The sequence below is a fragment of the Lipomyces oligophaga genome (assembly GCF_038497815.1).
Source record: "Lipomyces oligophaga strain CBS 7107 unplaced genomic scaffold V1516scaffold_2, whole genome shotgun sequence".
In the NCBI taxonomy this organism is placed as follows: domain Eukaryota; kingdom Fungi; phylum Ascomycota; class Lipomycetes; order Lipomycetales; family Lipomycetaceae; genus Lipomyces; species [Lipomyces] oligophaga.
In genome coordinates, this window is record NW_027117786.1 from 499146 (window position 1) to 520866 (window position 21721).

Here is a 21721-nt window from a genome sequence, read left to right on the forward strand (position 1 = left end):
CTTAATCACTATTCTCGTTTTGCAGTCGATAATTAAACAAAGTATCTGTAGCCTGCCCAAAAAACAAGATAGCCTTCCGTCGTCCAACGTTGCTTATTGAGTAGTCATTACCTCTAGGAACTAAGAAATGGCCAGTTCTTTTCAGCCGAAATGATGTGCCATTGACGGTCGCCTCGACATGCCCTTCAATCACGCAAAATATCAGCATGTTGTGCTTAGAATCCCGCGTCGGCTTGGAAATCCCTACAGGAAGTTGCAAGACACCAGCAGCAAGAAATCCACTTTCGTCGAAAGATTTGAAAAATTGGAACGAAGCATTCGTCGTTTGATAGTGAATTCCGTTGGATCCAACTGCAATTCTTTGTGTTTGTATGGTGTTAGGATCAGTGAAATCGTTAATATCGGCCCAGATTTCTTCAGGTTCATCTTCACCGCCTTCCTCGGCGTCAGATGAATCGCTCTCAAGTTTGGTCCGCCTTTTCTTAGGCCGACCCATACGTCGATGTGCAGCCGTACTACTGACTGCTGGAGAATCAACAAGATATACTCCAGAAGCTTGTGGCATTTTTATAGATGTCACAGGGTCCCGCTCTTGCTTGTAAATCACCTTCTCATTCCTCCAGTATGCGACTGGAGGAATATGGATTCTAGTCGATCGACGAACATTGGGTGTTATCGCCGAGTCCGGGTGTAGTAATGGCTTAACGTAGCCAGACTTTTTGTCTTCAGATTGGACATCTGAATCATCACCAATCACTGATTTCGTTCTTGCCTTTGACTTTTGTTTTGGTTCTGGCTTCGATTTTGCCTTCGACCGCGATTTAGATTTCCTGACCATTTTATGGCCAGAATCAGACCGTCGAGCTTTCAATCTAGGAATTTCTTCAGCTTCACCTTCTTCCACTTCATCTTGTTCAATTTCATCCTGTTTAACTTCGTGGTTCTGTTCTGCAGAATTTTCATGTTCAAGATCACCATCTTCTGATGAATCTTCTGCAGCATCGTCATCAATAAAAAGCTCTCTCATTTCTTCTTCTTCTTCTTCTTCTTCTTCTTCTTCTTCTTCCACGTCTGCTTCCTCCTCACTTTCTGATTCTATCTGTCTCTTTTTAATATTCTTGCCAGCTCTTATCTGAGCTATGCTTCTTCTCTGTTCAGCTTCGATCTTTCGCAATCGTGTTTCTCCTTGTCGCTTCTCGCGTTCTTTCCGATCTTTAAAATAGTCTAACTTCCCCTCAAACCCATCATCTTGTTCAACTGAATTATCTGAGTCTTCACCCGCTGTTCGAAATGAAGTTTCAGATCCATCGCGACTATGTACTTCAACTCGGTATCCCACTTCTTCAGATTCATTAAATTGATCAGCATTTTCAGATTCAGCAGAATCAATTTCCATTTCTACGTCATCATCTTCTTGAACTTGATGATGAATTGGATCTCTCATAACTTGCTGCTGTTCTTCCCCTTCAATATCATCATAATCAGCAATTGAAAACGGCCGTTTCGGAACAGGCTTATCGATGATACTTTCATTCGTCTTCTTCGAAGTACTCAAAACGAGTGGAAAGGATGAAAAGTCTAACTTGCGCGACACAACAGCTTTGAACTTCGCCGCTACATCATTTCGTCGTGGTGGTGAGCCGATATGGGTCTTAACCGGCGTTCGACGTGGTAAAATCCCTCCATCGCTTGTATTAGTTTGCGTAGGTAATCCTTCATCTCCCAGTTGCTTTCCGTTTTCGTCGCCTGGACTCGTTATTTCCATCGACTGCTCCGCCTCTAGAGTCAAGTTGCTTTGGGATAGCTCTGATGCGCCTTTGGGTAGATCTTTGGGACTGAAGAACGCGTCCATGTCTTCCATCCCATACGCGTCTCGAGCACCAGTATTCTCGATCCGAAGACCAGTATGTCTATTATTCAATCTCAGTGTTTGAAAATTTGTCAATATCAAAAACAGTACCTTCCTACGACGCCGAGCTCGGAGAAATTTGTTGGACGTGACTGCCGTCGTGGAGAAGCCATATTGAATGTAAACAAACAACGACTTTTGGGAATCCCGACCGGTCCGAATAATACACTGCTGGTACGCAGATGTTATGCAAACCAATATCACCAATATTGCTATCGCACCTATTTATACCAATAATACCAATAATGTTGGAATAGCAATAACTTCTACTTGAATCTTGTCTGTTGATGAGTGAGTGAATCAACATAACAATGCTTGTCCCAGTTACCCTGAAAGTCGACCGACCAACTTCTCACAAATCGACTAGAATTTACATGTATTGGATAACTCATAAGAAAATAAAATGACTGAAGACGATATAAACTGATATATATATACATAAGCATATATAATTCACATAGTTTATATACCTCTTAAATTAACTTGAGAGTGTCAAGATCCAGTAATAGTCGGTAGAAGAGCGCGTAACTCATGTCCCAAACTACGCGTGAATCTGGCTTTGTTCCGCTCAGTGTCTCGTCGATTGAAGACGAAAATATATCATGCACATATCATTCACCGATCCCTAAAAATATCGCCGAATCTCCTGCTGATCCATGTATCTTAGGCGTGGATGAAGCTGGCCGTGGCCCGGTTCTCGGTAAGTTACAATGTGTACGGCTAATCAGATCATGCATCTAATTCTTAAATTTAGGAGCGATGGTTTACGCACTGAGCTATTGTCCTAAACAGTATGAGTCAACACTTTCCAATTCCGGATTTGCGGATTCCAAAACATTAACGCATCAAGTGCGAATGAACTTGTTCGAACAACTTTGCAGAGAGTCAGATCAAGACGACTCCTTATTTGCTAATGTCGGCTATGCGACTCGGATTATGAGCGCGAGAGATATATCTAAAGGCATGCTACAGTCGCATCACTCTGGTTCGTATAATCTAAACGAACAAGCTCATGATACTACTATTGCACTGATTTCAGATGTGTACCGTGCTGGGATTAAAATCGAGGAGATCTATGTCGACACGGTAGGTCCTCCCGAATCTTACCAAGCTAAGCTATCCAAGCATTTCCCGCAAGCCAAAATTCGAGTTACAAAAAAGGCCGATTCTCTCTTTCCGATTGTCTCTGCGGCCAGTGTGTGTGCCAAAGTTACTCGAGATTTGGCACTGTTACGTAGATCTGAGGCTGGATCTGCCAGCTCTCCAGGCACCGAATATGGTGAAATGGCTGACTGGGGGAGTGGATATCCCGGTGATGCAAGAACGGTTACTTGGCTGAAAGAAAATCTGGATCCTGTTTTTGGCTGGTCTCCCGTAGTTCGTTTCTCGTGGGGGACTGCCAAAGACCTGCTTGACAAAAATGACAACTTTGTAAAGGTCGACTGGCCCGATGCGAATGGAAAGCTGGACTTCACCGCTCAGATTAAAAAGGAGTATTGGTTTGGTAATCCAGCAACTATATGACACTAAGGAAAAGTGAGATTACAGCGATTGTACATCTTTATATGATTATTTAATATGTTATGTAAATATACTGTAAGCAGAGGGTATAGTGCCGATAACTTGATATTTACGTAGATTGCCTTCCTGCATGCGGAGGATAGATGATAAATGACTTTAGGACTGTGAAGTCGGCTTTTTTGGACGTTTTGCCAATTTTTGGTTGATTTTTTTTATTTTTGGGAAGGCGAAGGTGTTTAAACGGTATTACAGCTACAAGAAGATTTGGTTGCGGAAATGAGTTCGAAAACATGGGACTATATCGCTAAAATCGTCATGATTGGTGACTCGTGAGTAACATTCTCGACAACAATCAGGAATTGCTGTCACAATATTATATTTCAATTTCTAATGATTTAAATGAATTGTAATAGAGCATGCGGAAAGTCATCACTGACAATTCGGCTGACTGATAATACATTCAGTGATACACATGATGTTACGATTGCCGCCGAGATTGGGTCTAAGATTGTACCTGTGGATGATAATGTGTTTATTAAACTACAAATATGGGTATGCTTTTGCATTTCTGTGTATTTTTGTTGACCCAGAAATTATTTTAATGATTTTCTAACGATGTATAGGATACTGTACGTTAAGCCGAAATGTTTTAATTTCAGCGAGTTCACTCTTAACGATTCCTTGTTTAGGCTGGCCAAGAACATTACAGAGCTGTGACTCGGTCATATTTCCGTAATGCAACAGGATGTCTTCTAGTCTACGATGTGACTCGTCGCGACACTTTTTCTCATGTCCAGGAATGGTTGTCCGACCTTCGCGCGCAGGCAGACCCGGAGATCTGCGTCTTGCTCGTTGGTAACAAATCAGATCTATCCGAAACTCATCGAGAAGTTGCTGCAGACGAAGCTCGAGACTGGGCAAATGCTAACGGCTTAATGGACTTTGTCGAAACCTCTGCGAAAACAGGTGATAGAGTCGAGGAAGCCTATCTCCAAGTCGCCAGAGAGATCTATTATAAAATTAAAGGTGGAAAGTTCGACGTCAACGATAAGGTATGTGGCCGTTCCTCTTCTATATCACACTTAGTGTGGCATCTCTATACTATTCTAGTTCACTCATGTCGTTTCAATTCTAACCGATCACTTATTCAGGCCCACGGAATCAAAATGAACAGCGCTAAATATGGCTCCTCTGGAGCACCAGAGATCGGTCTAGATTCCTCGAAGGATGTGAAAGATAAAGGTGGCTGCTGCTAGCCCTGCTTCGAGTCTCTTTCATCCCTTTTTTTCTATCTACTATACAAACTATGTATACGCACCCTCTTTTTCACTTGTGTCAGTACAATATCCCCCTTATTATTGTTTAATCGCATCTACGTCCTACATTAGATCACTTAATTTGTGATGGTAATACATTGTAACTCAAAATACCACACCTTGCAGAGAAAGTAACAAAAGAAAGAAAAAAATTACATGATCAATCCAGTTTCAAATTTATTTACGGCCAGCTTTGACAGTAGAAATAACTTCTTCGACAATCTCGGGATTCGCCAGAGTAGTAATATCTCCCAGGCTATCTTCCTCTCCAGCAAGAACCTTTCGTAAAATTCGTCGCATGATCTTGCCTGATCGCGTCTTTGGAAGATCAGATAAAATAATAATGTTCTTAGGTGCGGCAAATGGACCGATTGACTTGCGAACAGTAAGAATAAGTTCCTTCTTCATGTCTGCGATGGACTCGTCAATAGTAGGTTTGAGAACAACAAATGCGTTCACAGCTTGTCCAGTAAGATCATCCGCAGTTCCAACAACCGCAGACTCTGCAACATTATGGTTCAAGAGAAGTGCAGCTTCGATCTCTGCAGTGGACAACCGATGGCCGGACACATTTACAACATCATCGACTCGGCCCCGAATCCAGTAATAACCCTCGTGGTCACGGCCAGCACCGTCACCAGTGAAGTAGTAGCCTGGATAAGGATTAAGATAAGTGTCCATATACCGATCATGCGAATACCACACGGATCGAGCCATAGATGGCCAAGCACGTTTCAAGGCAAGAACTCCCTCGACATCATTGCCCTCAATTTCAACACCAGTGACAGGGTCAATGATAGCAGGTTCAATGCCAAAGAAAGGTAACGATGCTGATCCTGGCTTCGTAGGTGTAATTCCGGACAAGGGCGTGATAATATTGGAACCAGTCTCGGTTTGCCAATAAGTATCAACAATGTGTGCCTCCTTATTACCGATCTTCTCGTGATACCAAGTCCAGATCTCAGGAGCAATGGGTTCACCAACAGATCCAAGTGTGCGCACTGATGAAAGATCATGGTGGATATATTCATCACCAGCACGTTTCAAAAGACGAAGTGCAGTTGGAGCAACATAGAACTGTGTGGCTTTGTACTTTTCAATAATATCCCAGTAGCGTGAGAATGATGGGAATGCAGGTGTACCCTCGAAAACGACAGTAGTGACACCAAGGAGCAAAGGCGCGTAAAGGACATAGGTATGGCCAGTGATCCAGCCAACGTCACCAGCAGTGAAGTAGACATCACCAGGATGAATATCAAACACGTATTTGCCTGTCATCGCAGCTCCGAGAAGATAACCAGCAGTAGTATGCAGAACACCCTTTGGCTTGCCGGTAGATCCAGAGGTATAGAGAAGGAACAGAGGATGCTCAGAAGGAACATTCACAGGAGCAAAGTAAGGTCGGAACTTGACGATTTCCTCGTGCCACCAGAAATCACGACCTTCCGTCCAGGGAATTTCAGCTCCAGTACGACGATATACTAAGCAGTGTGAAACATCAGGGCACTGTTTGAGAGCATCATCTACAATGCGTTTTGTGGACACGGCTTTACCGCCACGACGTCCTTCATCGGTAGTAATTACAACCTTGCAGTTCGCATCGGTGACACGGTCAGCAAGCGAGCCGGAGGAGAAACCCGCGAAAATGACGGTATGGACCGCACCAAGTCGGGTGACAGCCAGAAGAGCAACAATTGCCTCGGGAATCATTGGCATATAGATGGCAACAGTGTCTCCACGAGTCACACCAAAAGACTGAAGGACCATGGCGACACGAGAAACTTCACGAAGAAGCTCAGCATAAGTGATTTTGCGAGAATCTTTCTCCTCATCGGCCTCGTAAATGATAGCGACACGATCAGGATCCTGGAGAGCCCAGCGGTCGACACAATTGTATGAAGCGTTGAGCTCACCATTGAGAAACCACGAAGGATCTCCAAACTCAAAACCGCCAAAATGAACCTTGTCATACGGCTTAGAGAAAGTAAGCAGATCATCCGCCATCTTGGACCAGAATGTATCGGGGCTCTCAATGGACTCCTTGTACATCGACTTGTATTCATCGAGATCCTTGATGTGGGGACTGAAAGGGTGTTTCCTGCAAACATGTTAGCAACTTACAAAAATATACACAAATTAATAGATCTCAGAAATCCAAAATCAGTCACAGCTCATAAAATATAACCTGCACATCATGTTCCGCCAAAACTCCGTACAAGATTCCATTCAATATTTTTAACCGGCTGATCCTCAGACAAGACTTCTTCGCTTGCGTTTGCCCGCAAGCGAGCCCAACATCCACTAGGTACGACCGGAAAAGGAAGTCGCGAGTACGAAACCGAACAAGCACGTGCGGCTGAAATTAAACATGTGAACCAGCACGGGTGTGGGAAAGAACAGGAGGAGGGGTTGGGTCAAAGGCGGCAAGTGCTCAAAGCATGGCAAGTGACAAGGTGACGAGACAGCAAAAAAATCGACAGCCATGAGCAGAACCCCAGAACATCGACAGAATGACGACGACCACGACAGACACGAGAAAGAAGAGAGAGCTTAGGGCGGTAGCTGGCGCAGAAGACCAAACTGGCAAATCGGATCTCGCAGTCGCATCGGCATTACTGAGGACGAACGGACGGCGGGCATGTGAACTGACGAGTCAGGATCGAGGGAATGTCGATTGGGCAGTCTAATATGCGGGTTTAGGGTTTGTCGTCGTGGGGTCCGAAGCGGACAGAGGTGAGGATCTGGAGTAAAGAGGCTGGAGACGGAATCGGAATTTGGACAGAACAAAAGGGATTAACGAGCATTCTGAAGCGTGTAGACAGATCTGATGTCGAAGGTATGAAGGTGACTGAATTGAGCAAAGCTGGCATACAACGGATGCGGAAGAAGGGGACAGGAGGAGAAGAGAGAGATCAAAAAGATCGCGGGCAGCGACAACTTACTCAAAGTACTTCTGAGGGACCGGATTGGCGACAACATTGTGTGCCTCTGCGACGACGGGCGAGTCGTTGGCCGTCATTTCTCAGGATATTATAGAAGGGACGAGGATCGAAAAAGTAGAGGGGGAAGGAGGAGAGCAAGGTTGCGTGGTAAGAATGGGAAGCGAGACGGGCGAGGGAGGGACAATAAGAATATAAGTACTGCCAGGCTCTGCAGCAGCACCAGCACCATAGCTGGGACTGCGACTGCGACTGCTACCAGACGCGACGCGCTCGCGAGAGACCACCATTGGGCCTGCTCACACGCAAATTACACAAATACAAACGCCGCCCAGCAAGCTAGTATTAGCACAGGTTCACTACCAGTACTACCACCAGTACCGCCAGTACCAGGACCACCGCCGTCAGCGCGTCACGAGGCCAGCTGACTCTCGTTCCAGCGGAAGCACTAGCAGATCTTCAGCAGCTCATTTACAAATCCAACGATTCCCGTCGACCGTGGCAATTCTCAAAACATGGTTTGGGTCGTATTAATCGTAGACGTTTGAGTCTCATGTTCCGTCGGATCGCGCATCATGCCAGACATGGTCGTCTGCTGGTCCCTCCGCTCGCTCGTCTCAAGCCCAGAATTGGTGGGGACGGCGCTTCACGACTGTCCCCGCGCAGTCGTCGTCCCGTTCCCGCACATCTTGGTCTGCCCTGCGTAGTTCCGATCACTCCCCGCAGACATGAGTACCTCTCCCCGCAGCCAATCCCGCCGGACCCCGTGAGCACTCCACCAACCCCACTCCTCCAGCCGGCGGTTACCCGGGTCCTCCGACCGGCCGAGGGCTTATTCCGCAGGTCCGCTGACATGAGTAAGTGATGAGTAATCTCCTCGGGTCGCCGTGACCACCTGTGTGGGACGATCGCGCTTTCGGGTCGTTTTGTTCTCTGGCCAACAGATTTTATGTATTTTATTTAATTACTCGCGTTCATTCTACTGCTGCAGCCCAGGGTTTATGAGCCCCATAAAGACGTCTCTTTGGCGCAATCGCGACTGAGCAAAATCGCATTGCTCGTCTCGAAAAAGTACAGGTTTGGTTACTCAATCAATACATTAATCAACTCGCTAGTAGTATCACAATTCAGCAGCAATCAGTCATCTGAAATAAACAAAATTAAGCGAAAGTTTGGAAAAGCTCGTCCATTTGCTTCCACTTCCACAATCCAGGGTTGACAAGCTCGTTGTCATTGTCAACACTGTCAAAGGCCTTGGTTTCCGGATGGGCGCTCAAGGTCTGGAGAAACAACACAAAATCAGTAAGCCCCGGAATCGATTCCACAGGTTCAGGCTCTTTGTAGGTAACAGCCATCTTCTTTCCTGTGGCCTTTTCATAAATTTCAGCAGTCTCGTTCAAAGTCACCCGCTGTCCCTTAATATTGATATAATCTGGAATTTCGGATGCCGGACGATAGGCGATCGACCCGACAGCTTTGCCTATGTCGCTCAAGTCCGTGACCACGACAGTTTGTGTGCCATCTCCCAAGAACTCAGCCTTGGCCTCCTTTAGATTATGTCCAAAGAAGCCAAAAGTGAGGAACTGCATAAACAGCCCGTTCATGATCTGGATAACCTTGGGAATGCCCGCCTGTCTGCCATAAGCAGCAATCTCAGCCTTGCTATCAAGAAGATTTTTTTGGCCAATGTAACGATAATCACATCCAAAGTCACTTGTAATGAACTTTTGAACGCCAGCCTTCACAGCAGCATCAATCAAAATCTTGTACGACTCAAAAGGTGCGGTAGAGCCCATGAGATTAATAACTGTGTCGACTCCCTCCAAGGCTTTCTCGATGGTTGTTTTGTCTGCGTAGTCAATCTTGACATATTCTAGTCCCTCGATCTTCTCCTCTTTTGATGGATCACGAGTGAGCGCCTTAATCGGAAGCTTGTAATTGGACTTGAAGAGGGGATCGAGAAGTCCCGCTGCGACAGGCTTGAACAAAAAACCACCGGTTCCAACAACAGCAACTGAAGTCATCTTGATATGAAATAAGTAGTCTTGGAATTTTTTTGCAAGGTCAAAATCTATTGCAATTCCGGCTTTGATTGAGCAATGGATATTCTGATTTTTGTTTAATGCGACCATATGCGTCCTTTTATAATAGACCAAACGGTACATATCCTGCATGCCCCGCGTGCTCTCGTAAGCATCCCACCTTCCATTTTGGGACGCGGGGCACTTACGTAACATTACTGCAATATGGGAAGCAGAGATGTGACTAATCACACAATGGCACACTTGGCCGGTTCTGATGGTGACCAGAGTCATGGCGTGGAAGCTCACTCATCCCACGATTATTAATACTTTAGTAAAATCATCTCGGATATTATCGAGTAAATGTCATCAGTTGATCTCATCTTATCTGATAAAATCGTCTCTTCTAATCAATATCTGAACTATTGCCACACGATTTCTCTAGCCTCAAAGGCCTGAATGTTCCTTTTCGTAAGCCTTACGGATACAACACCGACTGCTAGCGGACCGAGATCATAGTAATGCTTACAAGATCGCACAGTTGGAGAGCAAATATTATAACCTGCTTTGTAATACGATGGAAAATCAATAATTATTCAGCATTTAACTACTAAATTTTTCATTTTCATTTATCGAACATTAGCATTGACTAAAGTACCGGCTTTAACGATTTTTCCTTCCCGGTTGGCAAGTTTTCGCACAGAGCCATCCTCAGCCTTGAACACAACACTCAAGTCCTCCAAGGTAGTGAAGTTCGGCTGAAGAGTCTCAAAAATCTTCTTTTTGGGATTCATAACTACTTCCGGAGTACCTTCAAAACCCTCGAAGTACAGCCTGTCGCCAGCTTTTGAGCCCTCGGGCGGCACCGTGAACTCAACCTTTCCGTGGTCCTCATCGGAAGCACACAGAACCATAGCCTCGCTCTTGATACCACGCATATTGACCGGCTTGAGGTTCGCAACAACAACAATCAGCCGTTGTTGCATCTCTTCTAAAGGAATGTATTTTACCAATCCACTGCAAACTGTTCGTGGACCACTCTCATCGCCCATATCGATTGTAGAGACATAAAGAGAGTCAGCATCAGGATGAGGAATCGCTTTTTGAATAAATCCTACTCTCAAATCAACCATCGTTGGAGTAATAGGCGCTGCTGTCTTGCTTGATTGCTTGGCTGGTTTGGCCTCACCACTCTTCTCCTTCTTTGCGGACTTCTTTGAGCCTCCTCCTAAAGAAGCAAGACTGATCTGAGCGCTCTCGTCCTGTTTGCCTTTAAGAACATCAGATTTCTGGACTCGATCAGCCCAGAGAATGAGCATACGGTTGACTTTGTAGTCTTCTGGTTTCCAGCTCTCGACAATGGGACTTCGGACTCGTCCATACACAATCAAATCGGCGATCGACGGCAGTTCAGTTCCAAGAAAAAACTTTTTTGTTCCTAGCTCCGCAATTAGTTCCTTGGAGCTCTCAGGAAACTTCTCGCTCAATTGCAAAACTTTGGCCTGCTCTTTCACCTGATCCTCGCTAAGCTCAGGAAGCATACTGCTGATCGATGCTGTGACTTGCTAATTAAATCAGACTTCATCTCTTTCACACTATCTTTTAATGCGCAGGAAACTCACATCAGGATCTCCGTTCAGCATCATTGATGATGCGAAAGTTTTAGAAAGCAAATCAAGAGCAGGGTCACTCATTTTATTTGAAGTTGTGTAAAAATCTTGAAACGGTATACCACGTAGAATACGGTTCGTCAAATACTTGTTTGCTCCAAGCAATAATTGATTCCTTGGTCCTAATATTCGAAATGAGAAGCTCATCAAAAATCCAGATGTCCACAGACCAAGATGGTTCTGCAGTAAAAGAATGATTTTTCGTTCAAAAATGTGTGAACTCAATTGTGGCTCTTGTACTGTTAATGGAGACCGCTCTCCGTAAGTAAATAAAAATGGCAGTGTTTTATTACAAGGCGTTATTTCCTATAATTACACAATTACAATGCAGTATGCCAATTTAGGCATTCAATCGAATATCAGATTTATTAATTTAGCTAATGCGATCACTTCTTCGAACATTAGGTAGCGAGTGGTCGAAGATATACTAATCCGGGTAATGCGTTACTGTGGCGAGTCGGGCTTAAATCAGCCAGCTTCCTATCTCGCTCTCTCTGCTCTTTCCTTCTATTTATGATAATTACATTTAGCCAGCATTTTACATCAATCAGATAGTATTTTCATTTTAGTGCTTTTCCTTTTTAGTTATCAGGAGGTTTGTTTTGGTGCTACTGGTGACGGGATTCAGATTGCTGGGAGGATCTATGACAGGAGAAGCTGATCAAATACTGAAATAATAAGACTGATTTGAAATATCATCTGCCAATTCCTATTTACCACGTCAGCGTACTCAGTTTATTCATTCCACCTGAACCTTTACAATGGTATCAGCTGTACAAGATGATTTAGAAGCCATTCGTCAAGATTACATATCTTCGTTACAAGAACTAACTTTCAATTCACGGCCGATCATTTCTACACTAACTATTATTGCCCAGGAGAACATCCAGGCTGCTGAAGTCATATCGCGTGCTATCGAGGACCATATTGCAAGAGTAAGTGTGTTTTTATAGTCTTGCTTTTGAATCTGAGAGAACCTGTTAGTTTGTCAATCATTATCAAGATACTCATTTGCTTTTCCTTTTGCCTCCCCTACTGTATTTTTTATTGTATTCTGTACGTCCGTTTCCTCTGTCGTAGTTGAGGTCAACTGTAGAGCAATGGAGAAAAACATTAGTCAATAAACGAAAGAAACGATAGGGGAGTGCTATTCTATGTATTAATTTTTTTGTATTTGCTTTATACTTTTCTCTTCTTTGATTTTTCTTTTTTGGCTAACGCTACTCTCGTAGTGCGGACAGAGCTCAAAGCTACCTGCACTATATTTATTGGACTCGATTTGCAAAAATGTGGGTAGTCCATATACAAGATATTTTGGCCGTAACTTGTATCATACCTTTACGAATGCATATACTCAAGTGACGGATGCTGTGAGGGTAAAAATGCATGAATTATTCCAGACTTGGACTGAACCTGTACCATCAACAGGCCAGCGACTATTCGATAACGAACCGATCAGAAAAATCGAAGGATATTTATCGAAAGCTCAGAAAGCACTAAAGGGTGCTCAAATAGTAGCAAAACCAAATGGGCCAGGATTTCGGGCCACACCGCCACTGAATTCTGTCTCGAGATTTCCTCCTGCTCCATTGCAGCCTGGACCTACCGGTGCTGGCTCATATAGTAGTTTTCAAGCTGGAAACCAGCAAGCCTCGGTCACCACTGAAAGCTTACTAGTACAGATTGACGATCTGAGAGCAGCCATGACACGTAAACTTCGTGAAATGCCGTCTGACCTTGAAAGTCAGAACCAGTTAGAAATGCTGGGCAAATTATACAATGTTGTTTTGACATCGAGTCTCTCGCTGGCAGATATGAAAGCAACGAAAGATAAGCTAGATTCATTTGCTGCTGATATCAAGCAGCAAACCATGAAGCGCAAAACTCCGCCGTTATCAAATGATCTTCCGGTGGCTCCATCTGCTAAAAGGAGTTGGAATAGCCCTAGAATGGAATTGCAAACTACCTGGACACCTCCATCCGACCCCGCAACTCTCCCTGTTGATCCAGTAGTTTCGCAGGCTCTATTTGGATCAATTCCTGCATCTGTCTCTAATAATGCTGCCGTCCCACCCTCAGCTATTCAGGATAACTTAATTGCGCAGCTATTAGGCCAGCAACTACCGCAGCAATTACCACAGCTACCGCCACAACCTCAACAACCACAATTTGACATTAATACGATTCTGGGATTGGCTCTTCCCGGTTTTGCTCCACCACATCAACAACAACAGCAACCTCTACCGCAACAGCCGATTCCTGACTTACTTTCTGCTGCTGCTGCTGCCCTTACATCATCCGGATTACCCAATCAAGCTCAAAACTCAGATGCATCAGCTGCAGCATCATTACTAGCCTCATTGATGAGTGCAGGACTTTTACCTGGTAGCGGTCAGCCCATTATATCCTCTGTGGATGCTCGATTAAGCAGACTCATGGGTCCTGATGTAGAACTGACCAATAAATTTCTTCAAACGTAAGTTATCGAAAACCTTTGATTTTGAGCATCCATATTTCGTCGGAATAAAGAAAATGATTAGCGAAAAAAAAATGCTAATTGCCCAAAGTAGTTCACGCGAAGATCTAATCAGTTTGCTCTATGAAGAGATGCCTCTTCGTTGCAGTACTTGTGGTCGGCGATTCGCAGACACGGAACTTGATCGGAAACTAAGAGATGCGCACCTTGATTGGCATTTCCGAGTGAATAAGCGGCTACGTGAAGATACTCGAGGTCATAGTCGGAGCTGGTACTTTGACGAAGACGCATGGCACAAGTTGACAGCAGCTGTCGATGGAGCAGATTTGAATCTAGATGACCTCGGTGAAAACGGAAGTGGTATCTTGAGCAACGGCACGTCCAATGATCTCAGCGGGGACTCAGACAAGAACTCGGTAATTGCAGAAATAGCTAGTAGATATATTCCTACGCCTACGGATCCTACAGTGGTTAATACACCTTGTCCGGTATGCAAGGAGAAATTCAAGAGTAAATGGCATGAACCTGCGGAGGAATGGGTCTGGATGAATGCTGTACGTGGTGATAATGGAAAGATTTATCATGCTACGTGCGTTAAAGAAGCAAACTTGTTTCCGTTATAAAGCATGTGCTAGTTCTAGTGATAGCGCTAATTATAATAACAATAATGGCGATGATTGGATTAGATCTGTACTAATACATGACACAAGAATATGCGATAATAAACATTAGGTAGTAACATAAAAGTCAAAAATCAGACTAAACATAATATATTAACATAAACGTAAAGGTAAGCCGACCAGCCTTTCTATTTTGCCGTAATTACACGGTCTCGGTTCTCCCACAACCGGTCGAACTCACGAGTACAACTTCGCTCCGGTGCATCGCAGCCAAACAAGTTTGCTACAAAATCACCTTCTTGATAAAGCGACTCGCCCACTCCATTTGGATAGGAATTGAATATTCGTTGTGGGATGATAGCCATCTTACTCAAAATCGTAGGATGCCATTGCGCAATATGCTCTAGAGCTCCTCTATCTCGCTTTTCGAAATTGAACTCTTGATATAACTTATCAAACCAGGAGTCGACAACGTATTTTGAGTACTCTTCATTTTTTAGAATGAAGCTACCCGTTTGAAATCCCTCATGGTCCTGAGATATAATGAATTTCATTCTCTCTACAGGAACGTGCTTGTATGTTCGAATAGTGCTGTCAGGCGGAACAACGGGTACATCACGCAGGACCAGCGACCCTAGCCGTTTCAGTTCAGTTATATGTTCATCTAACTTGAGCATGGGATTCATGATAATAGCATTCTGATCAAGATACCAGAAATATTTGGCATGCGGATATTCTTGCATAGCCGACCTGATAACCGGCAACTTCTTATATTCATTTCTCGTTGGATCTGAAACCAGAGATGCAAACTCGTCCAAATCTCGCATGTATAACTTATATCCATGAACGTCTGCATATTCCTTCCGATTTTCTATCACCTTGTTAAGATAATCGATCTTGTAATTTTTATAATCTAGGCCAAGAACCAGTACAAAATCAGGCCCTGAATCACTCCCTGAGCCCCCCGAAAAACTCTCGAAAATCGCGTAAAAAATTGTTATGATCAACGAGAGTAGTAACAAGGCGACGATAATAATGATCACAAGGGCTACCCGCCGGCCATTTTTCCGGCGCTTCTCGAATGCTGTGCTACTACTGGAGCTTCCAATATTTGAAGACGTTGGAGAATCAGCGCCGTATGCAAATAAAAGGTCTTGGATCGCCATTCGGATTTGCGAAAATATCGACGGTCCGTAGCTAGTGCGCAGAGATGATGCGCGCGCCTTTGCCTTAAATGCAGGCATGCCTGGCATAGCTTGGTCACCAGCTCTTGAAGGAATCGAGTAGTGCATTTTCTGTCAAGTCGGATTTGTAGATCAAGAAAAACTAACTGCAAATCTCGGAGCGGTGTTGTTTCTCCAACTGTAGCGGGGGAACGCAAAGAACTCAGCAGATGATATACAAATAGATCCTGCGATCTCTACTACTCGCTAAAGAAAAAATAAAATGACAGCTGCAGCACAATATGAATCGAATAAATAGACGTCAGTAATGAATTAAAATCTAAAAAAACTTAATCAAGTTATCTTTCTGCCACTGCGTAGGATATTTGCTTATTTGTATTGTGATTTAAGAGCCTTGTGAACTCAATCTTCATTCATTTATAAATAAAGTACGGCGATATACATCGAGCGCCATCGGCGGCCAAGTAATTATCAAGGGATTTGTGTCGTTCACTATACTGCGCTCACTTATTTATGTTTCCTTTCTGTTTCAGCATGATGGCTTAGTACAAACGCCTCTGATGTATAATTACAAATAATAAGAAGTATGTTGAACAATATGATGAATGTTGGCAGGGAGTAGCTGTTCTAGCAGGAAGGTACAAGGCATTAGAATATTGCATAATGGCTTCGTTTCCGCCTCTGAAGAATGATTTAATTCTCCGTGCTGCAAAAGGTGTGTAGAGTATGTTTAATTTCAACGAGCTCGAACTAAGATATTCAGGCGAAAAGGTTGAACGACCTCCTGTGTGGGTCATGGTGAGAATTCAATCCTGCTTAGTTCCTTGATATTAGAAATTGACCGTTCGCAGCGTCAAGCAGGTCGATATCTTCCAGGTAGATTACGCCAGTTGAGCATTACAGTGATATTCTAACATGAATTGAGAGTACCACGTCGTGAAAGGAAGCAATAATTTTTTCCAGTGCTGTCGAACAGCGGAGATAGCGTCCACAATTACTATCCAGCCCGTTGACCATTTTGATGGATACCTTGATGCCGCTATTATTTTTTCGGATATTCTTGTTATTCCTCAGGCAATGGGCATGGAGGTCGACATTCTGGACAAGATTGGTCCCTATTTTCCATCTCCGCTCCGTGAACCAGAGGATCTAGACCGTCTGTCCAAAGAGATCGATGTTCTAAAGGAGCTTGCATGGGCATTTAATGCGATCACAACCACTCGAAATAAGTTAAACGGACGTGTTCCATTACTTGGGTTTTGCGGAGGTCCCTGGACGTTAATGGTATACATGATTGAAGGTGGTGGTACGAAGCTATTTCGATATGCGAAGACGTGGTTGTATAAATATCCTGAAGCTTCTCATGAGTTACTGCGGAGAATTACGACTGTTGCAATTGAGTTTTTGGCGCAGCAGGTGGTAGCAGGAGCTCAAGTATGTGGTGTTGTGTTACATAGCTCTTGAAACTTTGTGCTAACTGTAACAATAGATGCTTCAAGTTTTCGAGAGCTGGGCCGGTGAATTAGGTCCGAATGAGTTCAAAGAGTTTTCATTACCTTATCTAAAGGATATCATTGTTGGTCTGCGTTTTCGACTGAAACAGCTTGGAATCGACGAGCATATTCCAGTGACTGTTTTCCCCAAGGGTGCAGGATATTCCCTTGACTGGCTTGCTGACACAGATTATGATGTTTTTTCCTTGGACTGGACTGTTGATCCAAAAGAAGCAGTCAAAACTGCCGGTGGTAGAATAGTCTTGCAGGGAAACCTCGACCCTGGTGTTATATACGGATCAGACGATATTATCTCCAAAAAAGTTGAGCAGATGATCAAGGATTTTGGCGGAGGAAAGCAAGGGTACATTGTCAACTTTGGTCATGGTACCCATCCGTTTATGGACCCGGAAAAAGTTGGTCACTTCATGAAAGAATGTCATAGATTTGGAAGTTTATGATTATAAAATGCCAATTTAGTCTAGAATACATAATAATATTAAATCAGTGCTCGGCATGCTTTCTGAGTAGCTTGATATTATGGAGACCAGCCATTCTTTCCAGGTTTTCCACCTCGACTAAACATTGCGAACTAATTTTTTTCGAGATTTTGTCGCTACTGAGCTGGATTTTTCCGTCAGGGAATATCTGGAACTTCTTCAATTGCTCGGTACTATTCTCAAGGCTCATCCATCCTCTTCCCTCTGATCCCGTCATGGTCAAATCGACTAAATCGCAATTGTAGCTGCCCAAATAAACGGTTATGTCTTCAATTTTAAAAACTAGTAATCGATTTGTGCTGATTCATTAGTCAGGTTGGTTAATTTTGAAAATAAAAGTTCTAGCTTACTTCTCATCAAATGCTAAGATAATGTGAAATTCCGATACCTGCCAGATTCCTGAAATGGCTAGTTCGGCGGATCCCTCGTACTCAAGATCATTAGAAGCACTGTTCCGTATTCTCTTCAAATCGATTTTCTCGACTAGTTTCCCGGTTGTCCAGTTCCATTTGGCGATGAAATCATCGCCTCCAGCAGATAGCAGTGTTGTAGGTGCCCAGCTAGGAATCGTAAGAGAGGAGACAAATCTATCTTGTCAGTTCATGTATAAAAATCCAAAAACTCATCTTACTGCTCATGTCCAAAACAGAATCGCTCAATAATGTAGGCTTGAGGATAGCAAGAGATTCTAATGTGTTCGTCTCGGTCACTGGTAATAATGTATTTTTTACCGAGGTAGTCTGGGGTCATGATAACATCCACCAGCATAGATACATGACCTAATATTGGATCCGTGGAGATTGTATCAATCGAATTCTTAATAACATCCGAATGGACAACATTTAGATTTAAAGGAAACGAGTACACGTCCCCGAATTTGTCACCAACCAGAACAGTGGAGTTATCACCAGCTATGAAAATAGCAGATGGTCGTTTCGGTAGTTTTCTGTGTCATTAGGTTCCCTCCCTCAACTCGAAATTCAAAGGTCTCTCACCTAGAAAATGTAACAGTCAGCTCTTCAGAATCAAACATAATCAGCTCCTTCTGTTCGTCCGTGGTTGTAACAATATGTTTCCCATTAGGTGAGCACTTCAAAGTCCGAAAAGCATTTAAATCCAGATCTGAAGGATCAGCTTTCACTTTCTTAGTACTCGGTTCCTCCGCTTTTGAACTGCTCCTTGACTGATGGAGTAACTCTCCCGTGCTCGCTTCGAATCTGTAAATCAACTCGCCCTGACAAATATATAGACTGTCATTTTGAGCTACGTATTCTAATTTCTGAAGCGGATATCTCATGGTCGTGCAATTGGCTTCATATAATGAGCACTATGCTTAATTATTTAGGGTCAAATGATTTTTTTCAAAAGCTCGTTGGGAGAATCTCCCTTTCGACTTGAAATCAAGCTATCTTACCTCCGCGGAATCTTCATCACTGATCTACGGAGTATTCCTAGAATTTGTAGTATGCCAATTCAATAAAAATGACAAATAAATTCACTATTTTATAATTTTGTCATTTGCATTTCGATAGTGGTCGTCTGGCTCATGGAAAATGACATGGAAAGTGGGGTATGAAAGCGCTCTTCATTAATTTACTTCCCTTCAAGACTAAGTCTGATAGGATAACGATCTATATTTCCACAACCAAAAATTTGGTAGTCTCTATTTAGACACATTCAATTCAGCTCGAGAAACTGTTTTGAGAAACGAAGGATACTTATTTACGCAGGAGGAAAGGTCAATTTTTGAAAGATTCGACAGTTTGGATCTCGACTCGCAAAAGCTGTACGTCAGATTACATCTACGAGCAGATGGATGGATACGAACTGCTAGTTGCAGCTACGCTGAAATAGAAGATATTGGGACCGCAAGGGATAATTTAGTCTCATTGAGATTCGCAGAAATTCTTGTCATTGATTTAGTTGAAACAGACATCATCTTTCCCCTGTTGACAGTCGAAGAATTGAAAAGTTTAGGTCGTCAGTTTAGGCTGAGTCGACTTCAAGGAACCAAGAAAGAGCTGATTCAGCGGCTGCAAGTCTTATCTAATGGTCAGACGTGCATTGCTGACCTCACATGTGCTCCATACCCTTCCGCATCTAAGCCTCGGCTCAAGCAAAAACTTCTTTCTGAAGCCTTACTCTTAACAGGTAACACCAGTATATTGGCATCTGAACATACTTAGTCCTAATGTGAATAGGTCCCTGCATCAAGCTGTCACAAAATATCAGAAAAATATTCGATCGAGTCAACCTGGTATATCTTCGCTCTCAAATATTCGATGAAACCAATCTTAGGACTGCAGTTTTAGCTCGTTTTCGAAAGCGCCATTATGCCAATTATCTAGTACTTAGAAGTACAGAGGTATTCAAAACACGAACAGATCTATTGGAGTATGAGGCAGCCCTTGAGCTCCAAGCTAATATTGAGGTCTTGCTCGAAAATAATGGACTCACAGCACGACTCAGTGAAATAAAAGAAGTGTTAATGCCTATATATGAGAAATGGAAGTTGTCTATTTCGGCGCAAGGACCGAAAAACGGAGATAGAGATCATTATCTAATCAGATTTACCGCAACCTGGATTCACACTCGCTTAGTGCAGAAGCTTGCACTAGTTTTAGCCAAGCTTGGAGAATATGACGACGAATACGATATTTATTGCGCCTTGCTATCTCAACGAATTTATCGCCAAGGCAAAAGGGGTGAATGGTATACACAAAAAGCTTTACTGGAAGACTATCGCTTTGGAGGAGCAAGACGGTCTCCCAAAGAGAGAAGGTTTTGGCGTGAGCAGGCACTGTTAACATGTACAGCTGGTATCGAAGATTTGCAGACCCATTTGATATTTCATTTTGATCTCCAAAAGCGAATTGTTAAACTAGAGAAATTACTCAGAATTTCTTCTGAAATCCGACACAGGTTTGATCATGTTAAGCTCGAACAAGCTTCGGAAAAAATCTTCTATGGTGAGCATCAATTGATTTAACGTTGAAGAGTCAAATTCTTATCATTACTTAGGTCACAGACTGAATGATCCTCAAACAGGCTTAAAAACTGTTTGGCAAGGTCCGAACAACCAACCATGTTCAGTGGAAGAACTTTGTCTGCAGAAATATCGTCAGTTAGGCTGGACCGGGTATCACACTGAGGGAGGAATAATTAAGACTACTGTAAGTTTTGTACCGCGATTGTCTTATTGGGATAAACCTGAACGTTCTCAGTTTGCCTATCTGTTTTGGGATATCATATTTCTACCAGTTCCGTTTGTATTTGAAACCGGTTATCAAACAGCACCGTTGGACATCTCAACTGAAGCATTTTATCTCAGTCGATCAGGTGAAATCAATGATCGATTATCGGAGATTCAGAATGGGAAAGCGGCTGTAATCATACAAAATGTGTACGATCGAGAAGCCGAAAAACAAACGATGTGTGTCGGTCTAGATTGGCGATTCGAACTCAGCGAGATTCTTGCTGTTGCAGAGGTAAAATAGCCGAGAACATAAAAGTTTCATACGACGTCTAATAGATCATAGTGTCTCGGGGGGGTTCCGCTGGCTGCAATCTGCAAAATTTTCTGTCAAGATTTCCAGCAGCGGCAGCCTGGTATGCCTGACCTTTTGTAAGTCTTCTTACCTCTTTTCATTTCCCTGTGTTTTTCACTAATTCACGGAGTCTTTGGAATCTGCCAAAAAGAACATGTATGTTTGCTGAGGTAAAATCTCCTAACGACAGATTGTCCGACGCGCAAAGATTATGGATAGATGTTTTGATCCGGGCGGGAATACAGGTAGAATTAAGTCGAGTAACAGAGATTCCTTGAAATTCTCATTTCATGAACGGGCGAAAGATTTAAATAGTTCAATTGCATTTTTCTGGGCTAGATAGGACAAATATTTTCGAATGACTTCGAAGAGATTTGTTTTTAGATAGAGTTTGGCCTATGAAATAGAGTTAATCGTCACGGAAAACTAAGCATAATGGCATAAATCAAACGAGTGTATGCAATTAATCCATAAAACCACCGGGAACGAAATCCAAACTCCCAAATCTACCACTCACTCTCCCA

The 21721-nt window shown here is 43.3% G+C and overlaps 11 protein-coding genes across 11 annotated transcripts; 5 read left to right on the forward strand and 6 right to left on the reverse strand.

Annotated features, from left to right (window-relative positions):
- Nucleotide 1: 1 nt before the first annotated feature.
- V1516DRAFT_621527 (Mif2/CENP-C like-domain-containing protein) lies at nt 2–1861 on the reverse strand (the record flags this gene model as incomplete). The annotated part of the gene is made up of 2 exons (XM_066919527.1): nt 2–1234; nt 1340–1861. The coding sequence occupies 2 exons, from the start codon at nt 1859–1861 to the stop codon at nt 2–4; spliced, it is 1755 nt and encodes a 584-aa protein (XP_066778747.1).
- Nucleotides 1862–2290: 429 nt separating this feature from the next.
- On the forward strand, nt 2291–3531 carry V1516DRAFT_670458 (ribonuclease HII-domain-containing protein). The gene is made up of 2 exons (XM_066921364.1): nt 2291–2609; nt 2664–3531. Exons 1-2 carry the CDS (start codon nt 2441–2443, stop codon nt 3431–3433), a joined length of 939 nt encoding a protein of 312 aa, XP_066778748.1. The 5' UTR covers nt 2291–2440; the 3' UTR covers nt 3434–3531.
- Nucleotides 3532–3592: 61 nt separating this feature from the next.
- On the forward strand, nt 3593–4928 carry V1516DRAFT_670463 (P-loop containing nucleoside triphosphate hydrolase protein). Its single transcript, XM_066921365.1, has 5 exons — nt 3593–3759; nt 3844–3982; nt 4054–4059; nt 4120–4482; nt 4582–4928. The coding sequence occupies exons 1-5, from the start codon at nt 3707–3709 to the stop codon at nt 4684–4686; spliced, it is 666 nt and encodes a 221-aa protein (XP_066778749.1). The 5' UTR covers nt 3593–3706; the 3' UTR covers nt 4687–4928.
- V1516DRAFT_619780 (uncharacterized protein) lies at nt 4924–7765 on the reverse strand (the record flags this gene model as incomplete). The annotated part of the gene is made up of 2 exons (XM_066919467.1): nt 4924–6844; nt 7689–7765. The coding sequence occupies 2 exons, from the start codon at nt 7763–7765 to the stop codon at nt 4924–4926; spliced, it is 1998 nt and encodes a 665-aa protein (XP_066778750.1).
- A 923-nt stretch (nt 7766–8688) lies between these two features.
- Nucleotides 8689–9823, reverse strand: V1516DRAFT_670470 (NmrA-like family-domain-containing protein). The gene has a single exon (XM_066921366.1). It carries the CDS (start codon nt 9815–9817, stop codon nt 8846–8848), a length of 972 nt encoding a protein of 323 aa, XP_066778751.1. The 5' UTR covers nt 9818–9823; the 3' UTR covers nt 8689–8845.
- Nucleotides 9824–10167: 344 nt separating this feature from the next.
- On the reverse strand, nt 10168–11722 carry V1516DRAFT_162751 (uncharacterized protein). The gene is made up of 3 exons (XM_066918681.1): nt 11329–11722; nt 11028–11267; nt 10168–10976 (listed from the first exon to the last, which is right to left on the reverse strand). The coding sequence occupies exons 2-3, from the start codon at nt 11245–11247 to the stop codon at nt 10336–10338; spliced, it is 861 nt and encodes a 286-aa protein (XP_066778752.1). The 5' UTR covers nt 11248–11267; nt 11329–11722; the 3' UTR covers nt 10168–10335.
- A 167-nt stretch (nt 11723–11889) lies between these two features.
- On the forward strand, nt 11890–14611 carry V1516DRAFT_670476 (uncharacterized protein). Its single transcript, XM_066921367.1, has 3 exons — nt 11890–12311; nt 12609–13852; nt 13947–14611. The coding sequence occupies exons 1-3, from the start codon at nt 12138–12140 to the stop codon at nt 14473–14475; spliced, it is 1947 nt and encodes a 648-aa protein (XP_066778753.1). The 5' UTR covers nt 11890–12137; the 3' UTR covers nt 14476–14611.
- Nucleotides 14506–16036, reverse strand: V1516DRAFT_670477 (galactosyl transferase GMA12/MNN10 family-domain-containing protein). The gene has a single exon (XM_066921368.1). The coding sequence runs from the start codon at nt 15762–15764 to the stop codon at nt 14661–14663; it is 1104 nt and encodes a 367-aa protein (XP_066778754.1). The 5' UTR covers nt 15765–16036; the 3' UTR covers nt 14506–14660.
- A 158-nt stretch (nt 16037–16194) lies between these two features.
- Nucleotides 16195–17732, forward strand: V1516DRAFT_670479 (Uroporphyrinogen decarboxylase). Its single transcript, XM_066921369.1, has 5 exons — nt 16195–16371; nt 16420–16454; nt 16508–16532; nt 16582–17090; nt 17146–17732. Exons 1-5 carry the CDS (start codon nt 16320–16322, stop codon nt 17608–17610), a joined length of 1086 nt encoding a protein of 361 aa, XP_066778755.1. The 5' UTR covers nt 16195–16319; the 3' UTR covers nt 17611–17732.
- V1516DRAFT_670485 (uncharacterized protein) lies at nt 17620–18994 on the reverse strand. The gene is made up of 4 exons (XM_066921370.1): nt 18645–18994; nt 18281–18595; nt 18000–18236; nt 17620–17948 (listed from the first exon to the last, which is right to left on the reverse strand). Exons 1-4 carry the CDS (start codon nt 18944–18946, stop codon nt 17654–17656), a joined length of 1149 nt encoding a protein of 382 aa, XP_066778756.1. The 5' UTR covers nt 18947–18994; the 3' UTR covers nt 17620–17653.
- Nucleotides 18995–19021: 27 nt separating this feature from the next.
- V1516DRAFT_670488 (VRR-NUC domain-containing protein) lies at nt 19022–21703 on the forward strand. The gene is made up of 7 exons (XM_066921371.1): nt 19022–19219; nt 19272–19800; nt 19851–20618; nt 20671–20822; nt 20874–21137; nt 21189–21274; nt 21328–21703. Exons 1-7 carry the CDS (start codon nt 19196–19198, stop codon nt 21473–21475), a joined length of 1971 nt encoding a protein of 656 aa, XP_066778757.1. The 5' UTR covers nt 19022–19195; the 3' UTR covers nt 21476–21703.
- Nucleotides 21704–21721: the final 18 nt, after the last annotated feature.

Coding starts and splice junctions, on each gene's coding strand:
- V1516DRAFT_162751 (XM_066918681.1), bottom strand. CDS start 11,247: ATGCTTCCTGAGCTTAGCGAGGATCAGGTGAAAGAGCAGGCCAAAGTT. Junction 10,977..11,027: donor AGAAGACTACAAAGTCAACC/GTATGCTCATTC, acceptor ATGTTCTTAAAG/GCAAACAGGACGAGAGCGCT.
- V1516DRAFT_670458 (XM_066921364.1), top strand. CDS start 2,441: ATGTCCCAAACTACGCGTGAATCTGGCTTTGTTCCGCTCAGTGTCTCG. Junction 2,610..2,663: donor TGGCCGTGGCCCGGTTCTCG/GTAAGTTACAAT, acceptor TCTTAAATTTAG/GAGCGATGGTTTACGCACTG.
- V1516DRAFT_670488 (XM_066921371.1), top strand. CDS start 19,196: ATGGAAAATGACATGGAAAGTGGG. Junction 19,220..19,271: donor AAAATGACATGGAAAGTGGG/GTATGAAAGCGC, acceptor TAAGTCTGATAG/GATAACGATCTATATTTCCA. Junction 21,275..21,327: donor CCTGGTATGCCTGACCTTTT/GTAAGTCTTCTT, acceptor TAATTCACGGAG/TCTTTGGAATCTGCCAAAAA.
- V1516DRAFT_670470 (XM_066921366.1), bottom strand. CDS start 9,817: ATGGTCGCATTAAACAAAAATCAGAATATCCATTGCTCAATCAAAGCC.
- V1516DRAFT_670485 (XM_066921370.1), bottom strand. CDS start 18,946: ATGAGATATCCGCTTCAGAAATTAGAATACGTAGCTCAAAATGACAGT. Junction 18,237..18,280: donor TTCTGTTTTGGACATGAGCA/GTAAGATGAGTT, acceptor CTGACAAGATAG/ATTTGTCTCCTCTCTTACGA. Junction 17,949..17,999: donor ATCTTAGCATTTGATGAGAA/GTAAGCTAGAAC, acceptor CTAATGAATCAG/CACAAATCGATTACTAGTTT.
- V1516DRAFT_670479 (XM_066921369.1), top strand. CDS start 16,320: ATGGCTTCGTTTCCGCCTCTGAAGAATGATTTAATTCTCCGTGCTGCA. Junction 16,533..16,581: donor AGCAGGTCGATATCTTCCAG/GTAGATTACGCC, acceptor ACATGAATTGAG/AGTACCACGTCGTGAAAGGA. Junction 17,091..17,145: donor AGGTGGTAGCAGGAGCTCAA/GTATGTGGTGTT, acceptor CTGTAACAATAG/ATGCTTCAAGTTTTCGAGAG.
- V1516DRAFT_670476 (XM_066921367.1), top strand. CDS start 12,138: ATGGTATCAGCTGTACAAGATGATTTAGAAGCCATTCGTCAAGATTAC. Junction 12,312..12,608: donor TCGAGGACCATATTGCAAGA/GTAAGTGTGTTT, acceptor CTACTCTCGTAG/TGCGGACAGAGCTCAAAGCT. Junction 13,853..13,946: donor ACCAATAAATTTCTTCAAAC/GTAAGTTATCGA, acceptor TGCCCAAAGTAG/TTCACGCGAAGATCTAATCA.
- V1516DRAFT_670477 (XM_066921368.1), bottom strand. CDS start 15,764: ATGCACTACTCGATTCCTTCAAGAGCTGGTGACCAAGCTATGCCAGGC.
- V1516DRAFT_670463 (XM_066921365.1), top strand. CDS start 3,707: ATGAGTTCGAAAACATGGGACTATATCGCTAAAATCGTCATGATTGGT. Junction 3,760..3,843: donor ATCGTCATGATTGGTGACTC/GTGAGTAACATT, acceptor GAATTGTAATAG/AGCATGCGGAAAGTCATCAC. Junction 4,483..4,581: donor AGTTCGACGTCAACGATAAG/GTATGTGGCCGT, acceptor TCACTTATTCAG/GCCCACGGAATCAAAATGAA.